The sequence below is a fragment of the Rattus rattus genome, chromosome 7 (genome assembly GCF_011064425.1).
Source record: "Rattus rattus isolate New Zealand chromosome 7, Rrattus_CSIRO_v1, whole genome shotgun sequence".
Classification (NCBI taxonomy): Eukaryota; Metazoa; Chordata; class Mammalia; order Rodentia; family Muridae; genus Rattus; species Rattus rattus.
In genome coordinates, this window is record NC_046160.1 from 97,844,638 (window position 1) to 97,870,048 (window position 25,411).

At 52.3% G+C, this 25,411-nt stretch overlaps 1 protein-coding gene and 1 pseudogene across 1 annotated transcript in view; both read left to right on the forward strand.

The window, feature by feature from the left end:
• The first annotated feature begins 2,596 nt into the window (after positions 1 to 2,596).
• LOC116906153 lies at positions 2,597 to 6,210 on the forward strand (annotated as a pseudogene).
• A 5,482-nt stretch (positions 6,211 to 11,692) lies between these two features.
• The window catches only part of Papln (papilin, proteoglycan like sulfated glycoprotein), a 30,673-nt gene continuing 16,954 nt past the window's right edge, over positions 11,693 to 25,411 (forward strand). The window contains exons 1-14 of the mRNA XM_032909135.1: positions 11,693 to 11,749; positions 15,738 to 15,853; positions 17,249 to 17,309; positions 17,540 to 17,642; positions 19,603 to 19,733; positions 20,386 to 20,509; positions 20,915 to 20,995; positions 21,082 to 21,254; positions 21,350 to 21,473; positions 21,871 to 21,997; positions 22,357 to 22,422; positions 22,876 to 23,083; positions 23,771 to 23,953; positions 24,076 to 24,217. Of these exons, the coding sequence (XP_032765026.1) occupies positions 11,693 to 11,749; positions 15,738 to 15,853; positions 17,249 to 17,309; positions 17,540 to 17,642; positions 19,603 to 19,733; positions 20,386 to 20,509; positions 20,915 to 20,995; positions 21,082 to 21,254; positions 21,350 to 21,473; positions 21,871 to 21,997; positions 22,357 to 22,422; positions 22,876 to 23,083; positions 23,771 to 23,953; positions 24,076 to 24,217 (1,696 nt within the window). The remainder of the gene's footprint in view (positions 11,750 to 15,737; positions 15,854 to 17,248; positions 17,310 to 17,539; positions 17,643 to 19,602; positions 19,734 to 20,385; positions 20,510 to 20,914; positions 20,996 to 21,081; positions 21,255 to 21,349; positions 21,474 to 21,870; positions 21,998 to 22,356; positions 22,423 to 22,875; positions 23,084 to 23,770; positions 23,954 to 24,075; positions 24,218 to 25,411) is intronic.

Consider the following 25,411-nt stretch of genomic DNA (forward strand, 5'->3'; position numbering starts at 1 on the left):
GTGAGAATTGCTCTGACAGAGGAAGGTATCAGAGCCTGAGTATCTAGGACACAGACCAAAGTGACAACTTCAACTGGGAATATCACTGGACGTTATTTCATAATATATAGGTTGTGTCGTTACCTTATTTGATAAAATAGATGCATTATAAGCCTTCCTAACCAGAGTGCATACACATGCATGTGTGTGCCCGTGCATATGCATGTGTTTTTATGTGTGCACATGTGTGCACATATGTGCATATTTATGTGTGTTTGTATGTACATATGTGTGCATGCATGTCCATATGTGTGCTGTGTGCATGTGCATATTGTACGTGTGCATGTGTTTGCACGTGTGTATGTGTGTACACATGTGTGCATGTGTATACTGTGTGCATTGCATATTGTATGTGCGAGCATGTGTGTGTACATGTGATGTGTGTGTATATTACTGTGGACTGAGTTCAGGGCCTCACAAGTACTGTACCATCAAGCTATACCCCAGCCTGCTCTTTACTCTTTATTTTGAAACAGGATCCCCTAAGCCATTCATTCATTCTTAGTTACGGTTTCTATTGCTAGGATAAAATATGAACAAAAGCAAGTTGGGGAGGAAAGGGTTTATTTCGTCTTACAGCATGTGATCCACCATCCAGGGAAATTAGGGTAGGGACCTGGGAGCAGGAACTCAGATCATCTAGCCTGCTGGCAAGTGCCTTTATCGGAGACATCTCAGTGGCCACTAGGTCTTAGTTAGGGTTGTACTGCTGTAAGAGACACTGTGACCAAGGCAACTCTTTTTTTTTTTTTTTTTTCTTTTTCTTTTTTTTTTTTTTTCGGGGGTGGGGACTGAACCCAGGGCCTTTCGCTTGCTTGGGCAGTGCTCTACCACTGAGCTAAATCCCCAACCCCAACCCAATGAACTCTTAAAAGGGAAACATTTAATTGGGGCTGGCTTACAGTTTCAGAGGTTCAGTCCATTATCATCATAGTGGGAAGTATGGTAGCATGCAGTCAGGTATGGTGCTAGAAAAGGAGTTGAGAATTCTGCATCTTTATAGCAGTCGGCAGAAGACCGTGTGCCACACTGGGCATAGCTTGAGCATCTGAGGCCTCAAAGCCCACCCCCATAGTGACACACCTACTCCAACAATGCCACACCTCCTAATAGTGTCACCCCCTACGGGCCACACATTCAAACACGTGAGTCCTTGGGGGCCATTCCTATTCACACCCCCACAGTGTCATCTGGCCTCCTCACAGGCGTGTGCACTCTCCCATCCAGCCCCGTAATAAATAAGTAAATAAATACATGTAATTTTAAAACATCAACTATCACGGCAAAGTAAACTGATTACAGCCATTGAACTGAAATTATAATCCACTGTAGCAAAAGATCAACTTTAAACTTATAAACTATTTCTAGATTTTTTTTATGTGAAATTGACAGATACTCACACCACAATTGCCTGCCAGTATCTGAAACTCTGGGAAGAAAAAGCAGCTCCTGAGGAGATACAAGCTGTGGAAATAAAGACCTGAGACCCAGTTCTGACCCTTAGTGCCAACCACACTGCACTAGCAGCTCTCTACCCACAGTGCACTAGCAGCTCTCTACCCACAGTGCACTAGCAGCTCTCTACCCACAGTGCACTAGCAGCTCTCTACCCACACTGCACTAGCAGCTCTCTACCCACACTGCACTAGCAGCTCTCTACCCATCTCTGTGCCTTCACTATGGACATCATATGGCTTGATTATTTTAATAGTCTTCAACTTTGCATATTTTGTAGGTTATCATCTAAGAAACGTTTGAGCTGTGAAAATTATGTATTTGCTTGCTTTATCCTTTAGCCAAAAGACTGAAAATGGAAAGATTGAAAATAGGGGGTGGGATATGGCTTCGTCGGGTCCCCAGAAAAAAAAAAAAAAAGTTGGCTTGGCATTTACAAACACCTGCTTGGTTCCCAGAATGGCACAATACTGGGCAAGGTGGGAAACCTGTGACCCAGCACTCGGGAAGTAGAGTCCAGAGGATCAAGAAGCCCAGAGTGTGGGGCTGGAGAGATGGCTCAGCGGTTAAGAGCCCTGACTGCTCTTCCAGAGGTCATGAGTTCAATTCCCAGCAAGCACATGGTGGCTTGCAACCATCTGTAATGAGATCTGATGCCCTCTTCTGGTGTGTCTGAAGACAGCTACAGTGTACTTACAAAAATAAAATAAATAAACCTTTAAAAAAAAAAAAAAAAAAAGAAGCCCAGAGTGTGAACTGCTCTTCCAGAGGACCCAAGTTCAGGGCCCAGCTCTCATACTGGGCAGTTCACAACTGCCTATAACCCCGGCTTCAAGGGACCTCAGTAGACACTTGCACTCACATGCTTGGTTGCACACACACACACACACACACACACACACACACACACACACTTTCAGAAAATAATAAAATAAAACTTTCTTTTAAAAAGGAAGTTCAAAGTTGTCCTTGAAGAGCAAGCAGTTCAGGCCAGCCTGGAATGCTGAATGAACACACAGGGGGTGTGGCGATGGACGGCTCAGAGGGTTAGAGCACCTGATGATTTTGCAGAGAAGATCAGGGTTTGGGTCACGGTACCCACATGGCAGTTTACAACTGTCCATTCCGCCAGTGCCCGGAGTTTCTGATGCCTTCTGACCTCTGTGAGCACTGCCTGACATGGTACGTATGTGTGCGTGTGCGAGCACAGCCTAGACACAACGTAGAAATAAACAAATCTTCAAAATGAACAAAATAAACAACAAATTTATCAATAGTGGTTGGGGCGAAGTCAGTAGTAGAGCAATTCTCTAGAATGCTCAGGACTACAGCTCTACAAATAAATAAATTACTAAGTATACACATAGAGTAGGGTTCAAGATGACATGTTCCAATGGCCCTAATGGTTTTGTTTTTTTTTTTTAATTAGAAAGAAGTGAGACAGGAAGGAAGGAAAAGGAAGGAAGGAAGGAAGGAAAGGAAAGAAGGAAGAAAGGAAGGAAAAGAAACTGAAAAAGGAAAAGTGAGTTAAGGAAAAAGAAGCTGAAAAGGCACAGATCTGAAGTTTCAAAAAATTTTTTTTTTTTTGTTTTTTTTTTCGGCAGAGGGGACCCAACCCAGGCCTTCTGGGGGGCCGTGATCTCTGAGTTTTTCTAAAAATATTTAAAGAGGAAATTGTGTTTCCCACACGAACCTACTGAACCCGACAGCTTAGTCTCAGTGCTGTGTGTAGTCCTGGCTTCCACCCCCATGATCCCGCCGCTGGAGGACGCTGAGGTTGGCGGATCCTGCCCAGCGTGGGAAGGGCACAGTGGATCTACAACCTGCAGAAATGACCAGGATGTGGAGAATCAAGGACAAAACCTGAGGGTGGAGGGCAGGAGGCAGAAGGAAAGGACTGGTTTTAGTTTGTTTTTCTTAAAATATAAATTACACTTTGTGTGTGTGTGTGTGTGTGTGTGTGTGTGTGTGTGTGTGTGTGTGTGTGTGTGTGTGTGCATGCACATGTATGTTTCCACACATGCGCGGAGGTCAGAGCATGATTTGCAGGTATCTCCTTCCACTGCCCGAGTTTCAGGGATTGGACTTGGGAGATGAGTGGTGCTTGGTGGTAAGTCCTTCCACCTCTGAGCCATCCCAGAACCACCCCCTTCACAGCGGTTCCAACAAACATCGAACGGAAGCTTCATGGAAGCTGATTCCCCTTCCTCTTTCTCCTCCTCGTGAGGGTCCAGGGGACAAGTTGTTAGGATCATAGCTCTGGGCATCCCAAAGGCTGAAAAAAGAAAAAAACAAAAGCTCAAGGGGGGAGAGAAAGGAAGATTGAACTGACGCTCACACTGGGAAAAGGACCGCATAAGGGCGTCTGTCCTCCGCGCTCTGAGAGGTTCAGGTTTAAGCAGAGGAAGAACTGGGGCGGGGCAGCCTCTCGTGCTAGAACAGCCTCAGTCACAGTGTAGCCTGCAAAACCACGCAACGCCATCCTTATCACTTGACTTTCCATGAGAAGTTCCAGCATACAGCTCACTACCACTGACAGCTGCCCTACCATGAGGCTCCACTGTTCCTAAGATAATCGTAGGCTTAGGACAGTGACTGGACACCCTTGGGCACCTCTCTGGGGTGGCCAGTCTAGAACAAAACACTGTAAAATCTGACAGTAAGGGGCCAACAACATGGCTCAGAGGGAAAAGTACTTGCTGTCAGGCCTGATAACCTGAGTTCGATCCCCTGGACCTGTTGGAACACGGCCCAAGAATGGAGTCGTGCGAGAGGAATACTGAGTGCTTCTGAGAAAACCAAGACATGAGTCTGGTGACCTCAGTTTCTTCAAAAAAACGGGGAATTACCTGGAATGTGCTTTTGTGGCTCTTCCAGGCATAGCAGACAGGAGTGAGTTTAATTCAGACAGGAGTGAGTTTAATTCAGATAATTCATTATAACTGGCTATCGTTCTTTGTTTATAGGCCTTCATGGAAAAAGATGGCTTTTTCGTCTCATTCAATTCCTCCTTGTGATTAAATACAGCTTAAAGTCATGAGGACTTTACTCAGCGATAGGTCTTAACCCTCAGGGTATAAATTGGCTGATGCTCTGAATAAAGTTGGCCATTGCGTGAGAGTTTAGTCTACTTAGTTCTAGGCTCCATTCTCCCAGGTCCAGAGCACCAACAGGGACCACATGATAGAAGGATGGGGACAGACTCCTGAAAGCTGTCCTCTGACACCATCTGCATGCTGTGACACATGACTGAGTTCATGTGCACACGCAGTTTTTTTAAAGTTGATAGTAAATGTCTCAGTTACACTTCTCGGTGGGCTTCAGGCCTTGACGGGATGGGATGAGCTCTCTTGGGCGTCACTGGTGTGGGACAGACACTCCTTAAGTGATTCGCATGCTCACTGCTTCAGGAAGGAAGAATTTGACCCAAAGCAAAGGCAGGGCTGCCAGGCTTGCGTCCTGATGGGTCAGCACTTAGCAAAAACATTTTCTCAGTGTTTGTCACCTTGTCACCAAAGGGGGACTTGTCTTGCTCATATTAACACACAGGGCAACTTACCCTGGCTGCCTGCCCCTCAGGGCGGAGCACTTGCCATCACCCCAGGCTACCCTGGCTAGACAGAGAGGCCCTCGTGTTGCCGGGGAGAAGCCCGATGTCAGTGCACAGGGCATAAAATGGTGAGGTGGGTTTCTGCTTTGTGCTGGAATCCTCTCTCCTTTGGTACGTATAGACAAACGTGTGTTAGCCCTTTGGTACGTAGAGACAAACGTGTGTTAGCTTACTTGTCTGTACAGAGTTATATAGAGGTATATAGGGGCCAAGGCTGACGTCAAGCTCTCTGCCTCAATCACTCACCTAAGGTCTCTCTTCCTGAGCTCTCTGCTTAGGTAGACTGGCTGGTCTGTGAGCCCCCAGGATCCTCCAGTGCTGGAGTTTCAGGCCCAGGTTTGGGGTGGGGAAAGGCACCGGGGTTTTGAACTCAGGTTCTCATGTTAAGCACTTACCCACTGAGACATCACCCCAGTCCCCTCTTCTGTTCGTTTGTTTGTTTTTTAATGTGCATTGGTGTTTTGCCTGCACGTATGTCTGAGTTGGCAGTGTCAGATCTTGGAGTTACAGAGAGTTGTGAGCTGCCATGTAGGAATCAAACCCGGGTCCTCTGGAGGAGCATTCAGTGCTCTTAACCACTGAGTCATCATCCTTCCAGCCCTGGAATCTGTTTTCTAAACTGTGCACCACTTAGCTCTGGGTTGAGCACTGTGCCTGCCAAGTCTTTGAGAGCCCAGTAGACCATCCTTGTCTATAACAGTGATTGATGGGAGAGGCCAGGCCTGCTCCTTGACTCTGCTCTGCACAGGTTCTGCCTTCTCAACGCCAGAGGCCTCCACATGGCGGAGTAAGGATGCTGATCTTGGGTGTGTGGTGGCGGCTGCGGCAAAGCCTTTGGCGCCACATCTCGTACCACTTTGTTGGTACAACCTACCAAGAGGCCAGAAGGCAGATCTCAGGCAAGTAAATGCGTGAAACGTGTTGGTAGAATGTATGGAGAATAACTAAGGATAATGAATCCTAGCAGCCCCTGGTGTCAGTCAGCTGTTGGATTGCATTGATCGGGAAGGTCGCAGCTGTCTTGTTTACTCAGCTGACACGTAGACTGGATCAAAGAGAAGATCTACATGCTCCTCCGTGGACAGGCCCAACAGGCTGGGAAGTAACTGAGGTGGAAGCGTTAGGGGCTGGGGGTGGACTTGGAACAGGTGCCCGAACCTTTTGTATGATAGTGAGCCTGTTTCCGCTGGGTTACACTCGAGCCAAGATTGAATGTCTGACGTGAACCGTGAATGATCTTTTCACTCTGAAGCCACCGTTGCCCCTTTGCTCCTTTACTTTCGTTTTTTTAAAACATTTTTATGAAAATTCAGATAGAAAGCATTTTTGCCATTTAAGGTTGGTTCCAGTCCTTGAAACTGTCCGAGTCTGCTTTATAGCAGTGAGCGCACTAACCCTTCGTGGGGGGTGGGGTGGGGACAAGGTTAGTTATGTCCTCTGGGAAAGTCTTAGTGAAAAATAAATGTTCCGGCTGGTGCACTGGCCAGTTCTGTGTCAACTTGACACGAACGAGAGTCATCCAAGAGGAAGGAGTCTCACTTGAGAAAATGCCTCCAATAAGATCATGCTTCAGACAATCCTGCTGGGCATTTTTTTAAATTAGTGATTGATGGGGGAGGACTAAGGCCATTGAGGATGATGTCATCCCTGAGCTGGTGGTGCTGGTTCTATAAGAAAAGAGCAGACTGAGCAAGTCATGGGATGCAAGCCAGTAAGCAGCACCCTCCATGGCCTCTGCATCAGCTCCTGCCTTCTTGCCCTGACTTCCTTTAATTATGAGCTGTGCTGTGGACATGTAAACCAGATAAGTTCTTTCCTCCCCCAGTTGTTTTGGGGAGGATTGTGGAAGGACTTTGGAACTTTGGGTTGGAAAAGCCATTGAGTGTTCAAAGCATGGTGAGCTGTTCTGTGGAAGCTTGGTAGATAGGAATGTTGAGAACAATGTGGAGGCCTGGCTCATGACCGCACTTAAAGACTCATGGGGCTGTTTGCTATGAGTTAAGATCTGTGCTTCTGGTCAGCTGGGGATGAAGAGTCAGCTGTAATTAACAAAGAGACCGGCACAACTGAGGAAAAACCAACCAAACCAAACTAACAAAAACCAAAAACAAAGAAACAAAAACAAAAGCCAAACAACAACAACAAAAAAACCAACCAACCAAACAAAAACAACACACACACACACACACACACACACACACACACACACACACAAACAAAACCAGACCAAAAACCACCTTCACTTTACTGGGGACAACTGATGCTGGTCAGCTGGAAGAAATGAATGGTGATTAAAATGCCAGCATCATTGGGGAGTGTTTCCTGGGTCAACACACATGTGTGGGAACACACACACACACACACACTGTGTTAGAGGTGTACCTCCTTCTGGCAGCTGATCTTGGTCCTCTGTTAGAGCCACCCATGTAATTCTGAAGGCATTGGGTAGGGCATGGAAGTCAGCTGAAGGTTAGCACTGGGAGAGGCTGGGAGAAGCCATTGGTGAGAATGCAGCCTCAGTAGCAGGGGACAGAAGTGGTGCCACTTCTGGGCAGGTTGTCCCGAGCTCTATAAGAAAGCAGGCTGAGCAAGCCACGAGGAGCAAGCAGTAAGCAGCACCCTCCATGGCCCCTGCATCAGCTCCTGCCTCCGGGTTCCTGCCCTTTGCTTGAGTTCCTGTCTTTTCTTTCCACAGTGCTGTGGAAGTGTAAGCCAAATAAACCCTTTCCTGCTGGGTGGTGGCGGCAGTGGAGCACACCTTGATCCCAGCACGGCAGAGGCAGAGGCAGGAGGATCTCTTAGTTTTCGGCCAGCCTGGTCTACAGAGTGAGTTCCAGGACAGCCAGGGCTACACAGAGAAACCCTGCCTTGAAAATACAATGAATAATAAATTCTTTTCTCTCTGACTTGCTTTTGGTCATGGTGTTTCATCACAGCGATAGTAACCCTGACTAAGACAAGTCGTTTTTTTGTTGTTTTTTTAAACAAAACAAGAAAGAATCAGATCCGGTCTGGGGTGCAGTCAGTTGATAGACCGCTTGTCCCACATGCCAGCATGCATGATGAACTGGGAGTAGGATCTGTAACAGCAACACTCGGGAGAATCAGCCTCAGCCACACACACTGAGGCCAGCCTAGGCTCCGTGAGATCCTGCCGTAAGGCAAAACAAAAGGATCCAAGTCCAGGCATCTGGAAAAAAGTTGTGGAAAAGGTTGCTCCTTAGCGGCCCCAGCCTTATGCGGAAGAGAAAGAAGCCTTTTCCTCCCATTTTACCATGACCTTTGACCCAGTTCAGGAAGGTCCATCGGGGACAGCGATGTTGAAGGAAGAAGCATTTTCCTTTTCTAGGGAGGTTCCAAGTAACTCCACTGCCTTCGCTGCCAAGCCTTATCCTTACCCAAGTCCCTATGTCCCTGGGGCCCTGAAACCAGGTCTCTGTCCCCTCCTGAGAAAAATAACAAGCTTTCTGCTTTTCTCAGTCCAGCCCAGCTTTGAAGAAGGTGGAGATCCCTGTTGCAAACTGCCCTGTTTAAACGGAGAGACGTGACCTGTCTGGGTCAGCCAGGAGCCCCAGCTTCTGTGACCTCCACAGGCCCAGGGTCAGGGCCCTTTTCTAGGGATGAAGAAATAAACTCAGTTTTCTGAAAAGGGATCACAGGCCAGGAAACGTCTTGGTTTGGGGTGGGGGGAGTGTAAAAGCAGGAAGGAAATTAAATTTGCCACAAGTGGAAGCAGTAAGAGCGTACACCTCGATGCTAGCTCGTGCCCAGGGCTGTGGCTACAGTGGTTACCCAGCCCCAGTGCCAGTTGATTCACACAGATTTTTTTTACTGCGATGCTGCGTTAGGACTGCAGCCTCTAGAACCAGGATGGAGTGAGAGGCTTCAAAAACTGGAAAGGGTTGGGGTAAGTTCAACATAATGAGAAATATCTCTCTCTCTCTCTCTCTCTCTCTCTCTCTCTCTCTCTCTCTCTCTCTCACACACACACACACACACACACACACACACACACACACACACACACACACTGGCTGTCTGTCTGTCTGTCTGTCTGTCTGTCTGTCTGTCTGTCTGTCTGTCTGTCTGTGGATGCGAAGTGATTGTGGCCAAAGTATAGAACCCAGAAGGTGGTTGGACACCCAGGTGTGTCGGTGTGAGATCGGTGTAGTGAGGAGGGGTTTTGGCAAAGATCTCGAGGGCTTGGGGTAGCGGAAGTGGGACTGAAAAGGTGGCTGGCTCAGACCCAAGACCCAGAGCCCACAGATTTAAGAACAAGCAAAGCCTTGGCAGGAACCCAATAAGGAGGAGACCTGGGGCAATGCTGGGCACCCGGGGCCTCTCGGTGGGGGCACTGTGCTCCTTCAGGGATTGGAGGTGGGTGTCAGCAGACTGGGTGGGGGAAGATGGGGCGGGGAGGAAACCAGCCGGCCGCGGGGGAAAGAAAGTCCAACCTCTCCTGGCTTTCGTCGGTCCCGGCAAGTTTGACCCAGGCTAGGCACCGATAAGCCGGCTCCCGGGGCTTCGTGAGGCAGGTAGGAAGGCAAACGGGCGCCTTGGGCAGGGCACGCCCCGGGGAATCTGTGGGCATCTGCCCCGTCTGGCTCGGGTAGGTAGTGGTGATGTGGGAGTGAGAGACCACGGGAGATCGGCTGTGCGGTGGCTGTGTGAGCATTGAGGAGGGTCTCCGCTCCGCATCTGGAGCCCGGGGTGGGGGTTGGCGGGTAATCAGGTTCCCCACAATCCGGCTGCACTTCTGGACCAGCATTCCCCGCCTCCCCTGTGCACTGCCGGGGTGAAGCCTCCAGACCCAGCGAACCTCCTGGGGATGTTCCGGCCACAGCCAGAACCTGCCAGACACCCAGGGTCCCCTGGGAACTGCCCCTCACATGGCGCCGCCCTAGGACAGGAACAAGAGATTTGGAAGAGTCTTCCAGACTCGGGTGGCCTTGAGTTGAAAGAAGTCACACTTTCCAGACTGTGGAATCGCAGGCACTAGGTCGCAGGCCTGGGCAGCACCTGCAGCACTGGGTGGAGTTCTTCAGTCTCCCTCTGGTCAAGCTCACCATCCGGGCTAGTCCAACCCGGGAAACCTCGCCCACCTCCCAGCCCTGTCATCAGTCAGTTCTTGATCGCTGCTGCCCCCAGCATCCCCACAGCCCCTAAAGTGTGCACTAGACCCCCCTTCCAACCTCCTCCCCAGGAGTCTGTGATAAGAATGACTGAATGACTTGCCGTTTGTAGCAAATTAACCAGGGTTTACATCCATACATATGCTGGGGTAACCTTTGCTGAGCGTGGCTTTTGAACGCTGCATTTCGTGCCTATAAAATGACTGCAAGTTGTTCTATGGCAAAAGAATTCAGAACATCAGTAGAATTACAGATTTTAATATTAACATACCTGTCGGCGCTTGTTTAATGTTCTGTACTGAACTGCACAGTGCTTACGTGTCTCTGACACAGAAACATGTGCACACATGCGAGCACACCCCGCACTACACATACACCTATTGTGCGCATGCTCACAAGACTCTCATGACTGCACGTGTGCACACAACTCTGGGTTCAAGGGTGCGTACGCTCCTTAGCAAGACTGAAGGAAGTGTTCCTGTACAGGCAAGGGTTGGCTTTTGTTTGGTTTTAAAAAAGGAAACTCTGTGTGTGTGTGTGTGTGTGTGTGTGTGTGTGTGTGTGTGTGTGTGTGTGAGAGAGAGAGAGAGAGAGAGAGAGAGAGAACAAGAACGTGGATGGGTGCTAGGGATCCAAGCCAGGGTCTCCGCATGGTTAAACATGAACTGTACCTCAAGACTTGCACTTTTTGCCCAGACTGGCCTTGAACTCATGGCTCTGGTGGTATTCTATAGGATGGACACTCAGCATCCAGTAGCTGGGACTCTTTGTGGGAGTGGGGGTGCGGTGGGGTGGTGGGGGGCTGGGAAGATGGCTCTATCAGTGAACTGCTTGCTGTGCAAACATTCAGACCTGCAGCATGCTCTGTAACCCCAGCCCTGGGTGGGAGGAGAGAGGAGGCGGGTCCCTCTCACCCATTGGCCAGCCAGCCTAGTAGAAAAAGCTGAACTACAGGTTCAAAGACAGACACTGTCTCAAAACATAAGGTGAGCAGAGCAGCTGAGGAAGACACCCATGCACGCGTGCGCACGCGCACACACACACACACACACACACACACACACGCTCGCATGCACGCTCCCTTTGGCTAATGAAAACTGACTGCAAATCTATTTTTATTAGCTGTCTTTAAGGGGGATGAAATGTCCTTTTAAGCTCTTACTGAGCTGAACGTTCTGGTTACTTTGATTCCAAACTCCGTTCTGTAACAGGATTTTCAGTCACCCTGCTCCCCTCTGGAACTCCCACACAAATTGTTCCTGAGTTTCTGCCTGCTGTCAAACAGGCCTCTTCCTCCTGAGTTGCATGGCCTGTAGTTTAGAGACCACTGTTGTGCTCTCGCAAGCCCAGTGGGTTTCCATGAGAAGAACATGCTACTCACGTAGCAAGAGCCACCACTTTGGGTAGTTGTGGTGGCCCCTCTGGCTCTAACCAGTGGCTTCTCCTGCAGACAGAGATGCAGCTGCTCCTTCTCCTGTCCCTGCTGCTGCTGGCCTCCACGCCAGGGTCTTGGGTGAGTGCAGCCCTGTCAGGGCCTGGGAGGTTTCTTCAGGAGAGGTGGGAGGAGGGCAGGAGACGGGCAGTGCTGGGAAGACTTGGCGAGGATTGAACATACAGCCCCCAGCCTCTTTACAAACGAGGGGGCGCCATGGAGGTCTGACTGGAGCACTTAGATTCCTAACTGGACACAAGGCAGTCTGCAGGAACCAATGTCCACTCGGCTCTCCTACCTGAAGGTGATGGGTATAGTCACTGGCCCTGGCTAAGGTTTGCCATGAATGACTTCTTCCCTTCAAAGAGAAAAGACCTAGAAATGTACTAATGTACTGCCAGGACCAGCCTACCAAACCCCTGCCTGAAGGTGATAGCTGGAATGTTCTCTCTCTCTCTCTCTCTCTCTCTCTCTCTCTCTCTCTCTCTCTCTCTCGTTCAGTAGGCAGCCACTGGGTCCATGTGATTATTGGACAGTTGTAATGTGTACAACCAAGGAGCTTATTTTGAAATAGAGGTGGCTGTGACTACCAGGTTAGAGCAAACCTAGAGGGTGGATTCTGGAAGCTAAATGGTGATCAGGTATTTGTTTTCATGAGGGAAGCCCAAGGAGCAAGCCTGCTTGGAGTCCTAAGGCTAGACAGGGACCCTCTGGGGACAGAGGGTCTGCAGAACTGGGTACTAAGCAGAACAGAGAACACAGAGAATGCCAGGTCCCATTCTACCCTGAAAATCTCCCCACAAGGGAGACCACAGTGTTGTGCATCCCACAGGAAGGCCCAAATGAGAGCGGAAAATCTCAAAGAGCCAGGACTGGAACCCTGGGGAGGAGAGGGGGCAGTGCTGCTTTTGCAGTAATATGGGTGGAGAGAGAAGGGCAGGCAGGAATGGGTGCCGGTGGCAGGCACTGGGCAACCCCCGCAATGCTGACACATGGGCCTGTCAGGCAGTTGGTGGGTGGGCTGCAGCCCCACTGCCTCATGTCCTTCTGACGTGCGGCCTGTGCCAGCCTATAACCCTTACTCCCAAGGTCCTGCTGTGAGGTTCTTCAGTGCAGGCTGGTGAGAGCCTGGGTGGAGGGGTCTCCATGTCAGCATCAAATCCCCAGGGTGAAATCCCAGAGCCACTCCGGAACAGCCGCTCGACTCTTGCCCATCCTCCAAGCCATAGATTCCTGGGATTCGGGTGATCTAATGTCCACACCATCACTTGTCACCTGCATGAATCAATGATTGGGAAGCACACTGGATTCTATGAGGTCCATTTTCCCATGTAGGGGACACATGTGGCCTTCTGCTTCACCCTTTCCTCCCTTCTCCCCAGCATGAACCCTAGATGAGTTTGGGTTCTTTCCCTGTCCTCTGGTAGAGAGATATGATCCAGGTTCGCTGCTCAGTGACCTCTAACTGGTGGCAGGATCCACCATGGGGTCCTGATCACCCTAGGGTCCCTGTCGGGGTTGACTAATTGGCTTAGCACAACGATCAAACGTGAGGGTGGGAGTCCCTTTGCCTGCCCCGTCATGTCTGTCTCCTTCCCACACTCACTGGTGTTCATCAGGCAGCTGAATCTCGTGGATACAGGCAGGAAGGGGCTCCTGAGCCGGGAGCTGGGGCTGGAGGATGGGAGGGGTGCGGAGAGCAAGCAGGGACAGGCGGGGACAGGCCCAGAGCAGGGCTGGGCCACACCAGTTCCTGGCTTCCTATCACCGCGCAGCTTGAGGAAAGGGGGGGGGGCGTGGTTCAGCATTGTTCTGACCAGGGCTCACACGGAGCCAGCAGGAGGCCCCTACCTTATAGGTGCTGGTCTCAGGAAGTGAGGAATGTCTTTATAGGGCACCTGGCTGGAGTGTGGCCTCTAGAGAGTCCTGAGTTCAGACCTAAGTTCACTCCCTTATCTGTAAGACAACCTACAATGCCTCCCTGACCAGAGCTGTGGAGGCATGAGTTGGCCCTATCTTGCCTCCAGAAGAGTTGGATTTTGGGGGGCTGTTGCACCAAGAGGCCTAGACAAATATCTAAATAGACCCTGGGCAGGGCCACCAGTAGCCAGGCATGTGAGGGCCACATCCTAGTACCTACCACATGACAGCAAGGTTTGAGGGTCATGCAGGCTAGAATCTCAGTCTGGAAAGTCACCCCCACATCTACTACACAATAAGCGCCCCCACTTTAAATAGAACCTCGAGCCGAATGAAACCAGCTTACATTTCGCTGCCAGCACTTTGGTTTAGAAAGCTTGGAGGTTCATTTCTAGCAGCAACTGAAGGAGACAATGATTTACAATGAGAGGCAAGACCTTTGGTCTGGCTGGCCTCTGCTTGGCTGTGTGTGGTTAGCGAGTTTAGTGCGGTTTGCTCTGCTTCTGAACTGTGGTCTATAACAGCAAGCGTAATGAGACACTCAGCAAACTTCCCTGCTCACCTCAGACCGGCAGGCTGTGAGGTTCCCAGTTAGGGAAGGACTTGTCTGTCTTTGTTCACACTTGGACCCCTTCTATTTAGTTAATGGGAGTTATATTCCCTAAAGGTTCATATGATGACAGTTCAAAATTAAGTCCCCCTTCAGCGCATGGGGCAAGTTTACAGTGTATCCCCTGCCTCTGCACCCTTGCCTAGTGGCTCAGGATCCACTGTCTCATTTGGCCGCCTGTTCCCGGAGGCAGGTGGGGACCCAGCAGTAGGACGAGCGCTTGGGTCTGTAGTGTGTGGTGCCTTGGCTTTTCTGCTGTTCCTCTGCGTCACTCTCCTTGGGAGCCACTAGGCTATGAGGCATAGATGAGAGACCCTGCAGCCATGTGATTCTGCATCCAGTATGACACTTCCCGAGTGTAATTTCGAGAAGGCAGATTAGATCTACCCCACCTAAACGCTCAGGGGCCAAAAGTGCACGGCTGTTTCATTTCACAAAGTTCCCCCGGTTTGAGGCCTAATCTTATTCCAGCCTAAAGGGCAGTTCCGACTCTGGTCATCACACGAAGTTTTCCAGTGGAAAGGAGTGTGAGAGGAGGAGGAGAACAAATGCCCATTCACTCTCTTCAGGGTGCTCCAGACTGCCGCCCGACACTTGGATTCATGTGCTACTGATGAGAGCTTTTGGTGGCCCAGTAATAGCTACAGGAAACTAAGAGTACTGAGCGAGTAGCCAAGCTTTCAGGTTCTCTTGTAAGGGGCAGGGGAAATGCATATTGAGGTGCCCCCAGGAGTCTCTGCCACAGATGACCAGGAATACTGTAGTCTCCCCACCCCCAGCCCACAGAGGACAAAATTAAGTTCTTCGTTTAATACACCAGAACCGTAGAAGTTTCTGGAAGTGAGCTCACTCACGTCTAGAGCAGAAGAGGCGTGGGTGGCTTTCTCCTGGGGATCCTACCGAAGTTCTGTCCTGTCTTGGGTTACTCTCTGCCTCCCTGAGGACCTGTATAGGTCTCTCTGGAAGGGATAGGTTGGCTGACTCACAGACTCCATTCAAGGGACACCAAGCCAGGCTCTGAATTTGCCCTAGTATAGCACAGTCAGGGAGAACGCCTCTTCTGCACCACATCTGGCAAACAGTAGATACCCAGAGTACGCGGCTACCTTACTAAGTAGACCACAGTGAAGTTAGGTAACAGGCCCAGAGTAATGCATCAAAGTATCCTTGTCTTAGCCACATACCCCCCCACCCATTTTTAGGATCCCTTCTTCTACATAAGAGTGGACCCACAAATGCCTACACTCCGGGTAGGGCCCCTCCTCCAGGCCTTCTGAAACTGCAGGCTCTCCCCAGCTGACTGAGCCCAGTCACAGCTAGGCTGGCTCGCCCTCCCACTACTTAGGACAGCAGGTTAAGTTTACAATGAACATTTAGGACTACCCAGTGGCACTTCTGGGTCCTAATACGTCGGTACTGGAAGCCTCTAGGCTCTTTGAACTAGTTGGGGGAGCATCTTTACTAGAGGGTCCTCTGCGGGGCTCTGGGCGGGGGTGGGGGGTGGGGGGGTGAGTCACACCAGGAGCTTGTTTTTCACAGGCTCAAAAAGTGAGGCGCCAGAGCGACACCTGGGGCGCCTGGGGTGAGTGGAGCCCCTGCAGCCGGACCTGTGGAGGAGGCATCAGCTTCCGGGAGCGCCCTTGCTACTCCCAGAGGTAGGGAGGGAAGGTCTAGAGCCAGGCAGCAGTTTTAAAAGAGGCCAAGTGAGGAATGTGTGGCTGCTGGGTGGGAGCCTGACATCAGGGCCGTTATGTGGCAGATTCATTGTGGGAGACCGATGGGGCATACCCGAAAACAAGTATTTCCCGTGTACTCACCTCAGGTTCCAACTCAGCCTAGATTGAGAAGAGCTTGGCTGGATCTACTTTCTCGGCCTCAAGCCTGTGGCGCCATACGTGCCGGTTGGTGGGTGGTGTCATGCTGGGCGGGGGTGGGGCCGGGGGCCGCGGGGAGGGTTGTAGGGTGGAATGGGGTGGAGTTGGAGCGTGGGGGCGGGGGGCGTCGGGGAGCTTCATTTGCAGAGTTAATGAACAGCAGCCGTCCTCAGTTCCTAGTTGCTGAGGTTTCTTTACTCTCGGCTGCTTTGTCAAGTGCAGAGGACCCGCCCCTGACAAGTGACTTATTAAGAACCTACTATGTGCACTGTGCTGTGATGGGCACTGCAAGGAGCGGGGGTCGGGTACGAAGGAAAGGTAATGAGGTAATGAGGCGCCTCCTACTGGCGTTTTTGTGAACTGGTTCCTGAGAACCTGTGAGAGTACGGCGCAGGTCTGTCATCCCAGCACTAGGAAAGTGGAGGCAGGATACTGAAATGTTCAAGGTCCTCACCTACAGAGACGCCTCACCTGGGACTTGATCTCACAAAACTATTCATTCATACATACATACATACATACATACATACATACATACATACATACATACGTACATACATAGCCAGCCGGGCGGTGGTGGTTCACACCTTTAATCCCAGTACTTGGTTAGTAGGCAGAGAGGCAGGCAGATCTGTGAGTTTGAGGCCAGTCTGGTCTACAGAGTGAGTTCCGGGACGGCAGGGACTACCCAGAGAAACCCTGTCTTGAAAAACCAAAAAAAAAAAAAAACGAAACCCAAAACAAAACAATGTCAATCCTCCCCAAACCAACCCCGAAAACCAAACCAAACCAAACCAAACCAAACAAACAAAAAACCAGAACTTCTAACATCCTGGATTACTTATTGTCAAGTTGCAAATCGAACCCACAGGTAGAGTGTAGGTAGGTGTAGTATGTGAAGTTCAAGGGCCTTGTGGCTGGGAGTCAGGTCAAGGGTAGGGTCAGTCAGCCTAAGAATCATAAAACATAGTCTGGTTACACCCATCCAAGGGATTTGGGTCCAAGTGCAACCCCCACCCCGCAACTGCCTTGGACTCTGGTCCAACCTTGCCCACCAGGGCGCCTCACGGAGAGGCCAGGAGAGCCCAGGAACATTAAGGGGACATTGGGATCTTTCGGGGGACATTGGGATCTTCCGGGAGACATTGGGATCTTCCCGATGCTCTCGCTCTGCAGGAGAGACGGAGGCGCCAGCTGCGTGGGCCCTGCGCGCAGCCACCGCACCTGCCACACGGAGGTAAAGTCTGCCTGCCCCTCCCCCAGCCCCTTCCCCAGTCCCTCCTCTCTCCCCAACTCCTCACGGCCCGCCTTCGGCCTGCCAATCACTGAGGGAGAGCAAGAGGCCTCTCCTGGGACAGGTGTGGTTGGGACGGAAGCGCAGGACCCCAGGGCTCCAGGACACTGAGGATGGATAGGGGAGAACCTTAACCTCTCCAGTGCACACCTGACATCCATGTTCTCCTGCAGAGCTGCCCAGACAGCGTGCGGGACTTCCGGGCGGAGCAGTGTGCAGAATTCGATGGCACCGACTTCCAGGGTCGGCGCTACCGGTGGCTGCCCTACTACGCAGGTAAGCAGCGCGGCTCTGGAGGCACTGTTAGGGAAGCACCCAGTACTTACCGCCCCTCAGAGATGCCTTGCCACTTAGATCTTTAGCGCGCCCACTGCAACCCCGTTACAGGGGTGTTGTGAGGTCTTTCCAGCTATTTCTCCTCAATATGCATTTTTTTAAAAGCAAAACTCTGGTGCACTTGTCTCCAATCTGCCCCAGAGGCTTGGGGTTGGAGAAAACAGTGCCACCGTGCTGGAATATCCCATCTACTGGGACCCTCGTGTGGTCTGAGAAACACTAGGTGGGGTTCAGGAAAAGAACTGTGTATACATCTAAACATCCTGGAATAGCTAGAAGGCCTCTTAGGAGCTATGGTAGAGTGTTTGCCTAGTGCAAGGCTCAAGCAGAACCAAAACTTAAAGCCGGTGGTAGTAGTGTATACGTGCAAAATACCATTGCTTGTGTCCGGCGTTTAAGGGTAGCCTGGGATATACGGTGAGTTCCAGCCTGAACTGCCTGGGTGATACCCTTTCTAAAAATAAACTTAAAAGGCAAGGCAAGCCCGGGAGGAATCTGGCGCTTTGCTTTTCTCTGCAGAGATGCAGCACGTTCTGATTTCCAACACTGAGCACCATCCCCTCTGTAGTCCTGGGGTCACCATGGCCAGAGAAATGGCACCCTGGGCACACAGTACTCCTGGGGCGCATATTAAAAACAGCTTTGATGGGGGCTGAAGAGATGACTCCAGGGTTCAGAGCACTGGCTGCTCTTCCAGAGGACCAGAGTTCAAGTCCCAGCAACCACATGGCAGCTCAACCAGCTGTAACTCCAGCTCCAGGAAATCTCACACCCTCTTCTGGCTTCCCTGGGCACCAGGCATGCTTGTGGTGCACAAACACGCATCCAGGACAAACACACACACATTAAAACAACAACAACAATAAACAAACAAACCTTTCACATGGGGCTAAAGAGATGGCTCAGCAGTTAAGAGCACTAGCCGCTCTCCCAGATGACACAAATTCTGTTCCCGTCATCCATGTCAGGCAGAACACAACCATCTAAATCCAGTTCCAAGGAATCGGATACCGTCTTCTGGTCTCCCACCCTTAGATGGCACTCTGCCTGCCTGCCTGCCTGACTGACTGACTGACTGACTGACTGACTGACTGTCTCTGTCTCTTACGCACACACACTGATGATGATGATGATGATGATGATGATGATGATGATGATGGTGGTGGTGGTGGTGGTGGTGGTGGTGGTGGTGGTGGTGATGGTGATGGTGGTGGTGATGGTGGTAGTGGTGATGATGATGATGGTGGTGGTGGTGATGATGATGATGGTGATGGTGGTGGTGGTGATGATGATGGTGATGGTGATGGTGGTGGTGATGATGATGATGGTGGTGGTGGTGGGGGAGGGGCTGGAAAGATGGGAGTCTGTGTTGCTTGGGAAAGGGGCATTGCCACAAAAGCCTTCTCTCTGGCAAGAGTGCACTTCCGCGGCCGCCACCACTGCCTCCGCTGATGCCTGCCTTGGGGGTTCTTATAAGGCCCTGTGTGGGATCACCTTCCCACCCTCTTACCCACCCAGCCCCCAACAGACGTTCAGGCATAGTTTCTTTCCGTTGCTGTGGTAAGACACCCTGAAAGGTAGCTTGTAAAAGGAGTTTATTTGGGCTTGCGATTCCAGAGAGAGAATCTCTGTCTGTAATGGCTGGGATGGGAATCTGGTTGGGGAGATTTCAACCACACCCAATAAGAAAACTCAAGGCAGAAGTGAGGGGAGGAGGCTGTAACCTTTGAATGCCCACACACCCAGGGATGCACACGACCCCACAAAGTTCCACACCCTCCCCAAACAGCACCACTAACTGGGGACCAAGGGTTTAAATACATGAGCCTGTGGGGGACATTCTTATTCAAACCGTCGCAGTTTGGGGCCATGGGCCTGCTCTCTCCTCTTGCCTACCCAGCCCCCAATAAGTGTGAGCTGAACTGCATTCCCAAGGGGCAGAACTTCTACTACAAGCACAGGGACGCTGTGGTGGACGGGACACCCTGTGAACCCGGCAAACGAGACATCTGTGTGGAAGGCATCTGCCGAGTGAGTTAAGCCCCTTCCCAGATGGTTGGCGAATTATTACGGGTGGTGTCCTCCAGCATCCGCAGGACCAGGAGCTCCGTGGCTTCTTAAGTCACTTGCTCCCAGAATGCAAAGCAGTCATCACGGACGTTCTCTGACCGCTTCCACTTTGCCCTTGAGAACACTAACCTTATCAAAGAAACTCTCTGGATGGCTAAAGCTGCCCTCAACCAAACCCAACCAACTGTGAAGGGTGGCTGTAGGTGATGGAAGATGCTAGAAATCGCTCTACCCATCCCTTGCTTTCTTCTCCTCTGGGTCAGCTTCGGACTCATGAAGGCTCTTCTCAGGAGCCTGTGACAAGAAGGCAGCTCCACGCCTCTTACTACACCAGTCTGACAGCTCCCGGGAGTCCCCAGCAGCTTGAGTCTGAGCTGTCTGTCCTGTCAGCCTGGGCTCACCAATCTCTGAGGAGAGAACAGCCCTCTGGCATTCCTGAGCCCACATTTATGGAGTTCCATCCAAAATGGGAGAGACAGGACCTCCAAAGGGAGGCAGGGAGTAGTTAGTGGTTAGGATGGGTCTGAGCCATTCCACATCCTGCAGTCCGCCTGGGGCATTTATCTCACCTTGCTCTCACTTCCCTCCCCTCCTCCCCTCCCCCTCCCCGAAGGTCGTTGGCTGTGATCACAAGCTGGACTCAACCAAGCAGGAGGACAAGTGTCTGCAGTGTGGGGGCGATGGTTCATCCTGCTACCCAATCACAGGAACCTTTGATGCCAATGATCTCAGCAGAGGTGGGATCCCACAGGGGTCTGTTGCCCGCCCTCCTTGGCTCGCCTGTCACGGTCTCTGACCAAAGCTTGAGGCCAAGTAATCCTCAGGGCACTCCGTGGTTCTGGCTCAGGTCACGTGGCTGCAGAGTAGAGGCTGTGCCCTACACAGCATCTTTCGCCTCGTGCACCCACCTTGGTAGGGACCCTCACCCACGTCTGCAGTCTAATCTCACATCGCTGACGCCTGGATGCCTGCTGCCCTCATCCCGCCCCACCTCGTCCCATCCCGTATCGCTCTCTCTCAAGCTGTCCTGGCGCCCCCACCCCCGACCTTTGTAAAGCTAGTTCCTCTGTCAAAAGCACTCTCCCCAAGCAAGTCCCACCAAGAGCAAACCAGCGCCCTCACCTGGATTTTGTTCCAATCAGGTTACAACCAGATCTTCATCATTCCTGCTGGGGCCACTAGTATTCACATCGAGGAAGCTGCTGCCAGCAGGAATTTCCTGGGTGAGAGGTGGTTTGGAGCTGGGCAGCCTGGGGCGCAGAGAGGCAACGCGCTGCCCCACACGCCCTGACAGGCTGGGTTTCCACAGCCGTGAAGAGCATCCGCGGCGAGTACTACCTCAATGGGCACTGGACCATTGAGGAAGCCCAGGCTCTTCCGGTGGCCAGCACAGTCCTACAATACGAACGGGGTGTGGAGGGAGACCTGGCTCCTGAGCGGCTCCAGGCACGGGGTCCCACCTCGGAGCCCCTGGTCATCGAGGTGAGTGGGTCACAGAGGGGAGTGCCCTGGTCAGGTGGACTGCCAGGGCTACCGTGAGCCAGGCAGGGGGACTTCAGCGAAGACACTCTCTGCAGCTCATCATCCAGGAATCCAACCCCGGAGTACACTACGAGTACTACCTGCCCGTGAACGACCCCGGCCGAAGTTTTAGCTGGAGCTACGGCTCCTGGGGTGACTGCAGCGCTGAGTGCGGTGGAGGTGAACCCTGGAGTCGGTCGGCGGGGGCTGGGGTGGGGGTGGGGACAATAGATGACACAGGCTGGCAAGTACCCTGTCCTCAGGTACTCCATTACCGGGGAGGGACATCTAAAGTTAGGTGCCCCCATGAAACGCTGCGGCCTATGCTAGGATGGGGGAGACCTAGAAGTGACCCACTGGGGTTGGAGCTCATGACAAGGTCTGTCACTCACACCTATGGCTCTTTGAGCCTCAGTTTCCCCCTCTGTAAGTTGAGGATGATGGTGGTCTCTGTCAGAGAGGGACACGTGGGACTTAAGCAGGGTGAGCCGTGGGTCCAGTCCAGAAGGTGTCTGACTAGTGTTCATTTGAGGAGTACTGTCCTGGCAGCAGCTATGTGTGGTCCTCCTCCTGACAGGTCACCAGTCCCGCCTGGTATTCTGCACCATCGACAACGAGGCCTATCCGGACCACATGTGCCAACACCAGCCTCGGCCAGCCCACCGACGTTCATGTAACACTCACCCTTGTCCGAAGACCAAGCGGTGAGGCCTTGCCAATCCCTTCCACCTTTGGTAGAGCCCAGGTTGGGTGGGAAGGGAGGGGAAAGCCCCAAGCTGTTTTAGACACAGGGTGAAGGCTGGGGACAGGGCTCCTCACATCAGATGGCAACTGTCACTGAGGGGGGCACAGGGACTGAACACGAGACCCAGAACAGTTCTCTCCATTCATGCGATTCCTTGCAGTACTCAGAATGCCCAGTCTGGGAACAGGAGGATTTGGGGACAGTGTCAGAGGTCCCTGTCTGAGGCAACAGGGGGCTCAAGCAGAAGCCTAGGGGTAAGGCAGGAATTTGGCGAAAGTGCCAGTAGACTTTGGCAAATACCTTTGTTCGTGTACAAAGGATCTCTTTCCTGCACCGGCCTGGAGCGTGGCGCTATGGTGGGGCCCAGCATGTGTGTGGGAACAGGTAATCCATGGGCCAGGGGGCTCCTGCAGGGCTGGTGTTGGTCCCCTCACCCTCCTGGCCTGGTGAGATGGTGGTGGGCTTGGCTTTGCATGGTGTGTTTGGAGTTTCCCTTTCTTCTTGGTCCTTGTACCCCCAGCCAGGCAGGGCTTCTCCGCATACAGGGAGAAGAACCTTCCTGGAGATCACCTCACACAGGCTAGCAACCCACAGAGTCTGGCTGGGGTGCTGGGACCCAGTGAAAAGAAGAAAGGGAAAGTCGGGGTACAGACAGGAAGTCTGAGGGGCAGCAGCCAGGTTATAGAGACCCTCCCGGGGCCACAGGGGATGCCTAGGAGGCCTGGCTGGTGGTCTCTCTACAGAGTTCTTGGGGAGGGTTGCACTCTGCGTTGGGGAGCTGCAGCCTCCTGGGCTAGACTTAACTGTCCCCTCCACCCCCTTTTTCTTTTTTGTCAGCTGGAAAGTAGGACCATGGGCGCCCTGCTCAGTCTCCTGTGGGGGTGGATTCCAGTCTCGCTCTGTCTACTGCGTGTCCTCGGATGGCACTGGTGGCCAGGAAGCTGCTGAGGAGACCCAGTGTGCCGGCCTAGCTGGGAAACCCCCTACCACACAGGCTTGCAACCTGCAGCGCTGTGCAGTCTGGAGCGTGGAGCCCTGGGGAGAGGTGAGACCCTGCCTAGGACTAGGAGCTGTGTCCTGAACCTGGGTTTGAAATGCTTGCCTTCTGCTGAGGTCCTCAGAGGGTAAGGGACCTAGCTGGCCATCTTGGAAGACATGGCCAAAGCCGGGGTGAGACACAGCTTCCAGATTCTGGTCCAGGGTTCTCCTACAATCTCTAGCATCCCAGGGTTAGATGGGAAAGGGTTTGCCTTGGCCGGAAGCCAGAGCTAGGCATGCTTGAGGGTAAGGGTCTCCTGCGTCCACTGCACGCAAGTTGCATTACAGGGCTTGAAGGCTGGCAAGACAGCTCAGTGGTTAAGAACACTTGCTGCTCTTCCAGAAGGACCTGAATTTGACTCCTGACCCTCATGTCAGGTTTTTCCACCTATAACTCCAGTTCCAGGGGATCAGACACCCTCTTCTGGTCACACTGACATGCACACGAGTAGCATACACATGGAGAGACATGCATATACACATAAATCGAAATAAATCTAAAAATAAAAGGAGAAAAGCATTCTTCAGGCTGTGCAACCTCAGAACAGTGACTCAGCCTCTCTGGGCTCAGGAGTGGGATAAGGGCACGAGAGTGCCATCTGCCCCCTGAGCCAGGCTGGTAGGCCTCCAGCTGTCCCAGCTGACCTGGCTCTCCAGGGCTGGGGGACCTCCCTGCTGATAGCTGTCCTTACAGTGCTCGGTTACATGTGGAGCTGGCATCAGGAAGCGGAGTGTCACTTGCCGAGGGGACGAGGACTCTCTGGTCCACCCCGCAGCATGCTCCTTGAAGGACCAGCCAACCCTCACAGAGCCCTGTGTGCGAGAGGCCTGTCCTGGGTTCCGTGGCCAGGCCTGGCATGTCGGCTCGTGGAGTCTAGTAAGTGGCCATCCTTTCCCAATGCCTGTTGTCTAGGCCTGGTTCTCGGGGCCCCTCCTTCTTCAGGGGTGTCCTTGGCCTTAGGGTCTCTCTCTCTCTCTACTCCCACCCTGGGCCTTCAGTGCTCTAAAAGCTGTGGTTCCGGCATTCGGAGACGGCAGGTCGTTTGTACCATTGGGCCGCCCGGTCGCTGTGTGGACCTGCAGTCGTCCAAACCTGCAGAGGTAGAAGCCTGCAACAGACAACCCTGCCATCTTCCTCAGGGTAAGGATCAGGCAGGGAGGGTGGCGGCCCCTCATCCCCTGGCTGCCCCTGGCTGCTTCCCCACATCTCTGGCCATTGCTGCCCCTGCTGTGGCCAATCCATATGCAGATCCCTGTGGAGTCAAACTCACTCAGTGTCGTTTTAGATGTCATCGTTACATCATGCCGCATGCCGTGACCAGCTTCCTGAGGGCTAGGTGCATGGCTCCTTTCTCCCTCTATGCTCTCCCCCAGTGCACCTACTATGTGGGAGGGAGGTACTCAGGAACTGTTGAATGGCTGAATGAGTGGAGAGAGAACGAATGCCTATCTGCCTGTCTGCCCTCCACTTCTCCCCCATCCCTCTAGGGAAGAAGGCCTCTCAGGTACGGGAGCCTTCTGCTGAGGGAAGGGCGCAGAAGCGTGGGTATGACACTGGAGGAAGTCAGGGTCATGGCTAAGTAGGCGTGTCGGTGTGTGGGGACCCAGAGGTGTGGGCGCCAGGTAGAGACAAAAGGATTCCAGTGGAGGTGCGTGGCAGGCTCAGAGCATGAGCATGCTGACCCCAGTGTGACCCTGGGCACGTGTGAGTCCTCTCACGTGGACACTGTGGGCAGCAAGGGTGACTGTCCATCCTTGTGGCTGTCATGGGGTACTGTGTCTGAGCATATGGACCCCATGGGAGAGAGTGGTGCTGAGCTGTACCGGACGGAAGCCATTCATGGTTCTGGAGGCAGACAAATTGGGTTCGTTGTCGGGGTGGGGGTGGGGCATCTGAAGGAGATGAAAGGCAGGAGGAGCTCCAGGGAGCAGAAGGCAGGAATCCATGAGGTAAAATGGTGGTGGCATCTCATGTGTGTAATGTCCTGGACACTGAAAAAGGAGACACAGTGATGCTCTACTGATAGTATGATCGTTGGTTTGTAGAGGATAAGGTAGCCTAGGCTGGCCCCAGACTTAATGTGTAGCTAAAATGACTTTGAACTCACCAGTCCCTCTACCTACCCAAGTGCTGGGGATATAGACGTACACCGCCATACTAGACGGAGAACTGACTTCTAAAAAATTCTATATAAGTTTTTTATGTGTATCGTATTTTGCGTGTATGGAATCTGTGCACTTTGCGCATGCCTAGTGCCCGCAGAACCAGAAGGCGCTGGGAACCTCAGAAACTGGGGTTACAGATGGCTGTCGGCCGCCATGTTGGGGCTGGAAC